This window comes from Nicotiana attenuata, unplaced genomic scaffold (genome assembly GCF_001879085.1).
Source record: "Nicotiana attenuata strain UT unplaced genomic scaffold, NIATTr2, whole genome shotgun sequence".
Taxonomy (NCBI): Eukaryota; Viridiplantae; Streptophyta; class Magnoliopsida; order Solanales; family Solanaceae; genus Nicotiana; species Nicotiana attenuata.
The window spans coordinates 150,689-162,279 of NW_017671880.1; the positions used below are offsets into that span (position 1 = coordinate 150,689).

Below are 11,591 nucleotides of genomic sequence, written 5' to 3' on the forward strand. Positions count from 1 at the left end.
ATACATAGTGGAACTGAAAACTGGACTGTGTGATTTGTACTTTGTGATTATCCATTTCTAGTCTTAATATGGTTTAGTATTGGTTTCATCTTAGCGTTGTGTTAAAATTAGACAATAGGGGCTACTGGAGTTATTTGCCATGCATTAGCATAAGTATAGCCTCATTTCAGTAATTAGTTTAATGTTCAATGTTAGCAAATAGGTTGAATTTGGGAAACTGATTGATAGATTCTTCCTTATGGTTAACATTTGTACACTCGAATTGTTGCAAGTAATTAGCATAAGTCAGTTGTATTAACACGCTCTTCACCTATATTAATATTTGGTAGTTTAATCCTGAAGTTGCAATATCTAAGTTTAGTAACGGTAGTTGTGGGTTAATAGGAATCAAAAGCAATTAAGGTAAAGCTGTTTCAAAACGCTCCAGTCATTTCAAAACTGATTTGTAAGCATTATTAATTGGTAATTGTTTAAATTGTTTTGGGCAAATTCCACAACTAAGGTGTAGTTAGTTATCCAATTGTTTTAAAATTTGTAATGCATCAGTGATAATCCCGCCGGGTGGATTCGTTATTGGTTTAAAGTACTACTGCCGCCTGGGCCTACCCTCCGCTTACGCCAGGCCCAGTTAACCCTTTCAAGGGGATGGCATCGAGGCCTGCCAGCTGCAATTGTTTAATAGCAAACTCGCTTATTCCATTAATTTGGACTTGGTTTGAAGGTCTCAATTCATAGTTTAGTATAGCATAAGTTTGGGCTTTCGAGTTAGTAGCGGGTTAAAATTAAGAGATTGTCCCTTTTGTTTGAATCCGAACTTGAACTCGAGGCCCGAAATTTATAATATCAATTGATTAGGACTTTTTCTTTATTCTTAGAAACAAAAAATATAGAAAATCATAGTTGCTTTAGGTTTGGCCTTTAAATAATAAAAGTGAGACGAGCCTCGCTGAACAAAACAAATAAATTGCAGGGCCCTCGATAAATGTTTATACTAAAAATACTTAGACTTCGGGATGGGCCGTTTAGCGAATTTCACGGCCTTCCCCAAAGATAATAACGCGATAGTCTCTTTAGGCACGCAATTTAAATAATCTTACCTTCCTAAATGCGGGTGCACATTTATGTGACCCAAATCCAAATCTCAACGAAGTCGAAATGTGTCAAAAATCGCGGGTGCATTTATGTGACGCGGTTCGAAACACGTTTTCACGACGTTGAAATTCTCGTTAAAAAATAATAATAATGCGGTCCAAGGTTTAAAAGCACATAAGTTAAAACATGTATTAAAATCAGATTTTAGCCAAATATAGCAGTTGAGCGACCGTGCTAGAACCACGGATCTCGGGAATGCCTAACCCCTTCTCCCGGGTTAACAGAATTCCTTACTCGGATTTCTGGTTCGCGACTGTAATACAGAGTCAAACCCTTTCCTCGATTCGGGATTCAAACCGGTGACTTGGGACACCATAAATCTCCCAAGTGGCGACTCTGAATCTCTTAATAAACGAATCCCGTTTCGATTGTCCTTTAATTGGAAAAACTCCTTTACACCCTTTATGAGGGAGTAGGAAAAAGAAGGTGTGACAAGCAAAATAATAAAAGCCTGATAATTTAAGACATGAAGACCAATGGCAATAAGATGCAATTTTTACTATCTAATTTAGAAAAAATAATCTAATGATATTCACACTCAGGATATTCTCAAATAGTAAATATAAAATTACGTGGCTCGTTATTTGAGTTATTCTCAAATAAAAGTTTAATCATAACTTTGTTAAAGAATTCATGAGCATCAATAGTGTTAATTAGAGAATTTGACACACGATTTAAGTAAGAACTACAGTCAAACCTCTCTATAACAACCTCATTTATTTCGATATTTTTTGGCTGCTATAGTGAAGTGTTGTTATAAACACATATATTATAACATAACATAAAAATCAATTCCGAAAAAACTTGGTCTTTTATAGTAAATGGTTGTTATATAGAGATGATATTATAGAGAAGTCTGACTGTATTAGGCAAGCCCTAACCATTAAGCGTTATGCGTATTTTGGTTGCACAGTCGGACGATTTAGAGCGTAAGCTCACATAACTAAGCTTCACACATATTCTTCAGGACTTTTTGAATAGTGTCCCGTCCAGGGACGGCTAACACCGAACGTGCCCCAAAAGAGCCTTTTAAACACCATGTATATTAAATAAATAATTTAATAACTAGAACTTGTTACTTTTATCTAATTTAACAGATTTTATAAATTTTTGTATATTTTAGTTTGTCGTTGTTTTGGATTTTTTTGTTTTGTCTTTACTTTTTTATTAATTCTTGTGTAGTAGATAAATGAATTGTATTTAAATAATTTTTACCAAACATATTATTTCTATTTTTCAAATGTGCTCTATTTAAATAATTGTATAATAAAAATTAAATAGAATAAAAGTAAAGAAACCACTTCCCTCGTTTTCCTCTTCAGTTCCCTCGTTTTTAACTCAACTTCTCAAATAACTTCTCTATATTCCCGCCATTGTTTCCCTCCATATTTCCACCTTCCCCTCTTCTCCCATTTTCTTAGTTAGAAACTTCCATTTTCAGAGCTATATATTCACCATATTATTCCTTTTGGAGAGATGAAATCCTGGTGAGCATTAGGTCAGTTCTCTTTTTTCTATTGGTATTTTAATTTTTTGAAGTTTGTTTATTTTACTTTCATCAATATGATTGGCGGACACACATTTATTCTTTATATTTAGGATGTAAATATGTAAATAATTTCACTGCTTAGTTTTACCCAACTAGTAACAACGTGCAATTCTTTGATTCACTGTGGCCCTCTTTGCCAATTACTTGGATTCCACTGCTTGTAGAGCATATTTTAGTTTTAATAGAAAAAGCAGATCTTCTGTGTAGTTATTTTATTTTGGATTTAAAAGAAAAGGCAGATCTTTTTGGGGCTCTAGATTGGGTTTATTGTGGAAAACTTTTTATCTCATCATTTGTCCGATGTTTGGTTTGTATTAATCGATCATTCTTTTTGGGTACCTTAAAAAGTGTGTTCTGTTTGTTTTGCTTAATCGGTAATTCGATAAGATGTATCCTTGTTTATAGTCAAGTTAAATCTGTCAATTTTGAAAAATTAAACTGTCTTATGACAGTAGTTACTGTTCCCGCAAACAGGACTATATAATGTTTAGCTTAGATTTCGATAGTTCAATGCTCAATTAACTCCTAGATTGTGAGCTTTTACTTTCTGGTTGGTGGGTCGGTGAAAATAAAAATCTGAAATTCATCAAACACAGGGTTCTGAAATCCATTGATTGTATTAGTTTGCAATACTGCAACATGAAGCTAACATACTGTTTATTCTAGTTGTCTATGCGTTTCATGTGAAGTGTCATTATTGACTAAAAACACCCTCAATGCTTTGTGTAACCTTTTAAGATTGAATATGTTAGAGAACCTTGTTGCGTCTTCCTCGCCCTTGAGAAATAGAAATAGTGACTCAGTTGTAGTTTAACACGTGACCATCTCTTAAAGCTTGTATGTGTGCGTTCTTACCTTTAGTTTAGTTAATCCTCTGGTATTCAGAAGTTGCTGACAGAATTATTGGTCATGTTTCATAAATTGTGTTGTGTCCTAAAACAAGGGGTAGGGGCTATGGTAGTGTGGACCAGTAGAAAAGAGCACCTAATATTTTTTTTTTTATGAATGTGAGGACAATTTGTTTTGAAGTTGAATGGAGACACGTAGTGATTTTAATCTCTGTTGTTACAAGGTAATGGAAGTAGAACTAAAACATATGGCTGAAACTGTCCAAGCCAACCATGATGAGATGTTTCAAAAGGTTGAGTTAATCTTATCTTTTGGAGGCCAGGGATACTCTGATCACAAATTTAATGTAAAAATACGTAAAAGTTACACTACTTGCATCGATGAAATCTAAATATTTGTGAAATACAAGTCAATTCCAACTTCTTTTGGCTTTGTTCGTTCTATCACATACTACTTTAATTTGATTAATGAATGCTTTATCTTAGATCCACTTCATATTTGACTCACCTCTCGCTCTTTTTCTTATGAATATGTAGCCATGTCAAAGATTAAACGTTTTCGGAATCCACTAAAGTTAGCTCGTGATTCACATGATGCTCATGGACATTCTTCATCATCAACAACTCCAGTCCAATCACATGCTATAGAGCCCTCAACAACAGTACAAGCTTTCCCACATGCTCATGAAGTCCCGCAACAAGAATAAGCTCCAATTCCACCTTCTAATTCAAGTGCAACATCTGTGCGCCGTCCAGGTCGTGAATCTAAAAAATATTGGACAGTAGAGGCAAAAGGTATATGCCTTACATGTATTTTTACTTCAATTTATGAGAATCTTATTTTTTTCTTTTTGGTTGAGTAACTTGTTTTCTTGTTAAAGACTCAGACAATGCTACCAAGCATATTAGGGTCAAGGTCAATGAGGTTAACAACCTAACTGTTGGGGAGTGCATCATTGTGAATTTTGATGACTACAACGCAGCATATGGTGAAGCACATGGATTGCTCGCTGGATATTGTGGAACGTTGGCAATTGATTGTAATTTGTTCCCGATTAGTTTTGAGAAGTGGTCAGGGCCATCAGGCATGCCTAAGAAGTACATGGAAGACTGCTATGAAACAATATTGAAGGTAAAAGTGTTATTACATACATATGTATTTATTGCACTTAGATTTTTATACACATGAAAAAACTAACTTCTATTTTTTATTTGAAGCCTCGATTTGATTTTCGGGTAAGTGAGTCCATTGCAGATATTGCAATGCTAGTATTTCAAAGAAGTGGGCTACACATAGGCAGAAGTTGTGGAATGAATATTTTGACCCAGCCAAAAGCAAAAATGAAATTCTAAGTAATGTACCAGCAGGTATAAATAAAGATCAATGGGCTAGTTTTGTTGCTTACCGTAAAAAAATCAACAACGATGGTAAGATTCAGATTATTTTAACAAGTTTCATAATAATTAAATGAAGATGAATTTTTTTGATTTGTATTTGTTTTGTTGATAGGAGCTTTGTAGAAGAAATAAAGAAAATCAAAAGAAGCAAAAAATGCCGCATACTGGTGGATCAAAAGCTATCCCGAGAAGACGACATGAGCTGGTATGCACATTAACTTAATAATTTTACTATTTCTCTAATTAAAATGTTTTGTAATAACTTTTTAATACTCTTTCTTAGTTTTTGGAAACTGGAAAAACTCCTAGTCGTGGAAAACTATTTATTGAAACTCATAAGTGAAGCAATGGATCGTTTGTAAATGATGCGGCAAGGACTATAGGGGTAAGTATAGTTTTGGTGCATTTTTATAAAATTATTTTTATTATTTTTGTATAACATTTTGCATCTCAAGTTTTAATATCTTGTACTTACTAAATGTAACGACCCGGCCGGTCGTTTTTAGAATTTACGCCCCGATCCCCTATTAACTGCTTCCCCTAAGTTCATTTCTGCTATTCTGGTTTGCCGAGACGTTCGGTATTGGGTTTCGGAGAGTTTTGGGACACTTAGTCCCTAAATGAGAGCTTAAGTGTTGGAAAGTGGTCCGTAGTCGGAATAGTATAAAGACGGCCTCGGAATGGAAATCTGATGGTTCCGTTAGCTCCGTTAGGTGATTTCGGGGTTGGGAGCGTGTTCGGAATGCATTTTGGAAGTCCGTAGCTAATTTAGGCTTGAAATGCCGAAGTTTGAGTTTTTGAAGTTTCCGGTCCGATAGTGAGTTTTTGATCCGAGGGTCGGAATGGAATTCTGAAAATTGCTGTAGCACCGTCATGTTATTTGGGACGTGTGTGCAAAATTTCAGGTCATTCGGACGTGTTTTGGTTAGGTTTTTTATCGAAAGCGTGTTTTGTTGAAATTTGAAGTTTTTAGGCTCAAATCCTTGATTAATCCGAGTTTCCGGCGTTGTTTTAGGTGGTTTAGGGATTGGTACAAGTTTGAATGATGATATGGGATATGTCTGTAGGTTTGGTTGAGGTCCCGGGGTTTTCGAGTGTGTTTCGGATGCTCAACGGAGCATTTCGGAGTTGTGAAAAGTTGTAGAAAATCTTCAGCAGTTGAAGGTTCCAAATCCTTCTTCGCGTTCGCGGTCTCTTCCTCGCGTTCGCGTTCACGTAGCTCTGATCTTCTTCCTCTTCGCGTTCGCGTCCTCCTCCACGCGTTCGCGTAGAGTAATTCTGGAGGAGGACCAGTTTCCTCATCGCATTCGCGTTTATACCTTCGCGTTCGCGAAGCTTCGTGTTTTCCTCAATCGCGTCCGCGTCAATGCCATCGCGTTCGCATAGGTTTATTGGACTCTGATGCCTTAGCTTATTTTTACTCAACGCGTTCGCATTACACAGTCGCGTTCGCGTAGTTTCCTGAGCCCAGGACTTCGCGTTCGCGTCCTTCGTCTCGCGATCGCGAAGGGTATTTTTGGCAGCGTCATTATTTCTTCTTCGCGAACGCGAGTCCACTTCCGCGTTCGCGATGCACAACGGACCTGGCAGTATTAAATGATTCAAAATCCGAGGGTTAGCCATTTTTATCAAAACACAAGCTTGAGAGCTCGGATTTGGGAGAAATTTCGAGGGATTTTCGAGGGCAACGATTGTGTAACGATTCTCTACTCTCTTATGATTAAAACTCACTAATCTAATCACGAATTCATCCTTAATTTTGGATTTTTGAATGAAAAATGGGTAAAACTTCATAGACCAAACTATTGGGTTTTGAGGGGGTGTTTGACCTCCGATTTGAGAGATTTTTATATGGTTAGACTCGTGGGAGTACGAGGGTTCTGAAAATGTGTAAATTATCCGATTTCGAGACATTGGCCTGAGGGGCATTTTGGTCGTTTTACCTAATTTCGCGCCTTAGCTTTGAATTAAATAGTAGAATCAATTGCTTGCGATGTTATTTACAATATGTAATTGAATTGAATAGATTTGGGCCATTTGGAGTCGGATACTCGTGGCAAAAGCGTGGTTTCTAGTTGATTTTTGAGCCGGTTCGAGGTAAGTGGCTTGCCTAACCTTGTGTGGGGGACTTTTCCCCTTAGGACATGATAATTGATATTTGAATGCCTCGTACGTGAGGTGATGAGTGCATACTTGAGCTAATTGTTGAAAAATCCGTTTTTACTTGAAGTATTTCAATTGAGTTTTCTTACTTATCTGTTCATGTTAATTGTAAGCTTTACTTGTGCTAGTTTAGAAAAGCATGTTTAGTTGACTTACTTGTCTATTTGCTCAATCTGCCTTGTTTGTACTTCGTGAAGCATATTAGGCTATAATTTACTATTATTTGATCTGAGTTAATATTTATCCGAGGTTTGGGCTGTTATTGTGTGTTTAAATTTGGGACTACGGGACGACATCCCGGGAGATCCCCCTGTACGTGCTATGTTCTGGACTGAGAGTGCGGGATACCAAGAGATCCCTGGCACATGTATATATGAGTATTGAGGATACCAAGAGATCCTCGGGATACCAAGAGATCCCTCGCGTATATGACGAGGATACCAAGAGATCCTCGGGATACCAAGAGATCCCCGATTATTATTCCGGTTGTGAGCAGTATTTCCATTTATTGTTTTGTTTCTGCTTCTATTCCTTTTTTCCTTCTTATCTTGTTTAGATTCTCGCTGTAGACTTTATCTATGCTGTTTTCCCTTATCATATTATTTACTATGTTTTATCTCAGTAGGGCCCTGACCTTCCTCGTCACTACCCGACCGAGGTTAGGCTTGGCACTTACTGAGTATCGTTGTGGTGTACTCATGCCCTTTCTGCGCATGTTTTTGCATGTGGAGATCCAGGTACCTCCACCCAGGCTTATCACCCCCGAGGCGGAGAGATCTAGCAGAGACTTGAGGTACATGTGCTGCGTCCGCAGACCAGGAGTCTCTATCTTATTCCAGCTGTAGTGGATAGTTTTCCTTTTTTTTCCAGTTGTTTAGATATTCTGGAGTTAGAGCAGCATATCACATTTCTATTAGCCTGTGTTTCCCGTGAGTTTTCGGGTTTTGAGATGTTGTTATAGACTTTCAGTGGTGATTGAGTTGTATATGCCGAGCGGCACTTATATATAGTTGTTCAGTTTTTAATTATCTATTTTTCCGCAACTTTAAATTGTTTTCCGCATTATTAGGCTTACCTAGTCGTAGGGACTAGGTGCCGTCATGACATGTTCATGGTGGGTGAACTGGGGTCGTGACACTAATTGATATTTTATTTGCTTGTAGGAACAAATTGAATTGAATATGACTCAATGCGATACTAATGAGTGTGAAGTTTCCCCAAATGATATTATTGGCAAGATGTTAGGGGCAGAGCACTCCGGGAGAGTACGATGTATGGGTGTGGGAGCTGCTCCTTCAAACACATTCAGGAATACCAAAGGACGAGTTAGTGATCCGAGCGCTTCTTCATCTAGCTACAGTGCATCATCTGGAACATATAACCATTTGCAACAAAAGCTTATGCGTGTGGAATCCCAACTAGAAGGCACCTTAAATGCTCTGAAGGTTTACGTGATGTCAAAGGAAGGTTCGGTTCCCGAAGAATTTGCGGGTCTGTTTGCTCTTCAACCATCGGTAAGGAGTAAATATAGCTTGTATTTCTTCTATTACAACTTCCGATCAGTTCAATATATAGCATTGTACTTCTATGTGATTAAAAAAATGAAATCAACAAAAATTGTTAAACATAGTTCATTAGATCAAGCTCTTTCGTGGAAGAGATTCACTATGTCTAAATATTGCTCTCACAATGAACATACTGCTGATTTTTTAGTATTTTTAGATGTCCCAGTTGTTGATCTTGTCTCATCCACCATTTGTTGCACATTCTCGTCATCCTTCTTCGCAACACTAACATGATCCTCAACCAATACATCAAATGAGTTTGAAATAATGGTGTTCATTGATGCTGTAATCTGGTTTTTAGAACCTTGAGAATTTCTATTGTTAGGTGAGTGATTTAGAACTGTCCAAGCCCTATGTTCTGCTTGGGCAGATGCACTTTGCTATTGGTGATTAGGTTGTTCAACTACTGCTAATGCTTCTGACCCATTTGCACTCCCCAAAGCAGCAAAATCTTTATTTTCTTGACCCTCATCTTGCACAACATTATGTGTTAAATCTATTTGTTTTTCAGCTAGAACACCTTGTGCACCAGTAGTGTTGACAGCTACGTAAGTAGGTCGATTACCAGATGCACTCAATACATTAGTAACCGCCAATGTTAAACCTGCAGTTCTTGGTTGATTTTCAGCTATTTTCAAATTGGCCTAACAACAGAAATATAAGTGTGTTCCTGATTCAATTGAGAAGCATGTCTTATATCCAAAAATTTTCAGTTTTATTTAATAAGTAGATACTTTTTGTCTTTTTGACCAGACTCATGAACTAATTCTCATTGTTTTTCAAATATATTTCTGTTGTTATTTGTGATAAAGCAATGAAAATTAGTTCATACTGGAATATGTGATTGGCCTGGTGCAAGGTGCCTTTGTGCTTCTGTGAATGAGATTAACTATGTCTAATATTACTGGGTTGAGTTGTCTTCCCACTGCTGGTCCTGTCTACTATTGCCATTTGATATCATAATTGAAAAGATAGGTGTAAGAAGGTGTGAAAATTAAACATTCGATAACAAGGCCATGCCCAATTAGTTAGTACAATATACAGTTCAATATCATCTAATTCTAGTAAAAGTTGTTGCTAACTTTGCTAAAGATGGAGGTGGTGGCAAGGAATTTCCATCTCCTTGCAGAAGCTAAGGCTTTGATTCGGAACTTTAGGATAAGGGATACCTTTGATTCATTCTTGTTTTCCGATCTTGGTTGGCATTAATCAAAATAAGGTTCTAACCGAATAATATCATTCTTATTGTTTCAGCCTGATGATGCAGAGAATGAACGTACTTACCAGCGGATGTAAGAGGATCATCGGCGGATGACAACGCAAATCACCAATCAAATGCTTAATATTTTCGTTGTGGACTGCTTTTGCTTTCTAAGAATTTAAATTCGTAATGGTTGTCTAGACTTGTGTTTATATTGCTTTAGTTAATGCTTAATGTTTTCGTTGTGGGCTGCTTTTGCTTTCTAGGAATTTAAATTTGTAATGGTTGTCTAGCCTTGTGTTTATATTGCTTTACTTTAATGTACAGTACTTAAATTTATGGCTTTTGCTTTTATGGATACAAGTTAACGAAGCCTCTTTACTCTATTGGCAATGTTTTGCACTGAATTTAAAAGGAAGATACTGCTGTAGTTCATCACGTATCTGATATATTAAAAAACGATTTGTATTTGTCTGTATCAGCATATCAGGTTACTTGGCAATATCAAAATGCTTTCTTTATAATGAATAGCTCAAATTTGACCTTTACTTCACCTTGTCATTTATCTCCCCTGAATGATACCAACATTGTGTGAAAATGGTACCATCTGAGTGGTGAGTGGATAGCACCTGCCTTGTGATGTTGCAGACCTTGATCTAGAGGTCCCATTCTTTAGCAAGTCAGTACTTGTTGCATCTACTTCTTTGTTTTTATGTGATAGCTACTTGTGATTGACAATACTTAGTGTTTTATGAGTAGGATAAATACAGCTCTTATTTTCTTGAATTGCACATTTAGAAATCTTTAGAGAAAGACTGCTTTCAAATACCTTGTGCAAAGCCACCCTCATATATCTAAGAAGTGATTTTTAGTGAAAATTTATTTATGTTTTGTAAGTCTCAAACTCTCAGTACATTATTTAAGCATACTAGTCTAACGATACGTCCGTTGCGCGTGTGCCTCGTCTCGATATTAGAACTTGTGTTTAACTTATAAAATAAAGTTTTAAAAGAAGAAAATTACGTTCTAAAATGCTTAATTTAAAACCTTTATAAATTTGAGAGACGTAGAATTAAATATGTATACATATAGTAAGTGAAGATGTAAATTTTGGCTATTCCAATGATACTCGCTTTTTGATGTTCCCAACTAGTAAATATATAATACTATGACTCATTATTTTGAGTTATTCTCAATCTTCACATTCTATAGCTGAATAAAACTTTAATCATTCATTTGTTAGAGAATTTTAAGTGTCAACAATGCTAATTAGGGAATTTGATGCATGATTTGCGCTAGGAACTATTAGACGAACCTCGAACGAAGAGCGTTTGGCGCATTTGGGGTGCACAATGCTCGGACACTGAGGTGTAAGTCTCATAGAACTAAGCCTCACACGTGAGGCTCTAAGCATTTGATAGTGTCCCGCTTCGAACGAGACATGAGGTGAGTCCCAAGAAAGCATTTTAAAACACAATTCCGTGTATTTTGACGATTTTTTCATATGCCACAAGCTTGCAAGTATATATATATATATATATATATATATATATATATATATATATATATATATATATATATATATATATTCTTTTATTTGAATTATGTAACATATAACTTTCACAAAACAAGGAAATCAACATGATATGCCCGCATATCCATATGACAAGATTTTTCCTATGTTGATCTAGCTAATCTAATTATTTTCAAGAGCT

At 36.4% G+C, this 11,591-nt stretch overlaps 1 protein-coding gene and 1 long non-coding RNA gene across 2 annotated transcripts; both read left to right on the plus strand.

The window, feature by feature from the left end:
- The first annotated feature begins 2,551 nt into the window (after positions 1 to 2,551).
- Positions 2,552 to 7,013, plus strand: LOC109210699. Its single transcript, XR_002065594.1, has 7 exons — positions 2,552 to 2,650; positions 4,087 to 4,344; positions 4,431 to 4,681; positions 4,768 to 4,977; positions 5,060 to 5,152; positions 5,231 to 5,332; positions 6,974 to 7,013. It is a non-coding gene; the product is annotated as an uncharacterized LOC109210699 (long non-coding RNA).
- An 845-nt stretch (positions 7,014 to 7,858) lies between these two features.
- Positions 7,859 to 10,239, plus strand: LOC109210698. The gene is made up of 3 exons (XM_019374151.1): positions 7,859 to 7,903; positions 8,274 to 8,624; positions 9,930 to 10,239. The coding sequence occupies exons 2-3, from the start codon at positions 8,292 to 8,294 to the stop codon at positions 9,969 to 9,971; spliced, it is 375 nt and encodes a 124-aa protein (XP_019229696.1). The 5' UTR covers positions 7,859 to 7,903; positions 8,274 to 8,291; the 3' UTR covers positions 9,972 to 10,239.
- Positions 10,240 to 11,591: the final 1,352 nt, after the last annotated feature.

Bases quoted from the DNA above. Each gene is read 5' to 3' on its own strand.
- LOC109210698 (XM_019374151.1), top strand. From the start codon at position 8,292: ATGACTCAATGCGATACTAATGAGTGTGAAGTTTCCCCAAATGATATT. The intron at 8,625-9,929 runs GTAAGGAGTAAA...TTATTGTTTCAG, and splicing joins TGTTTGCTCTTCAACCATCG to CCTGATGATGCAGAGAATGA.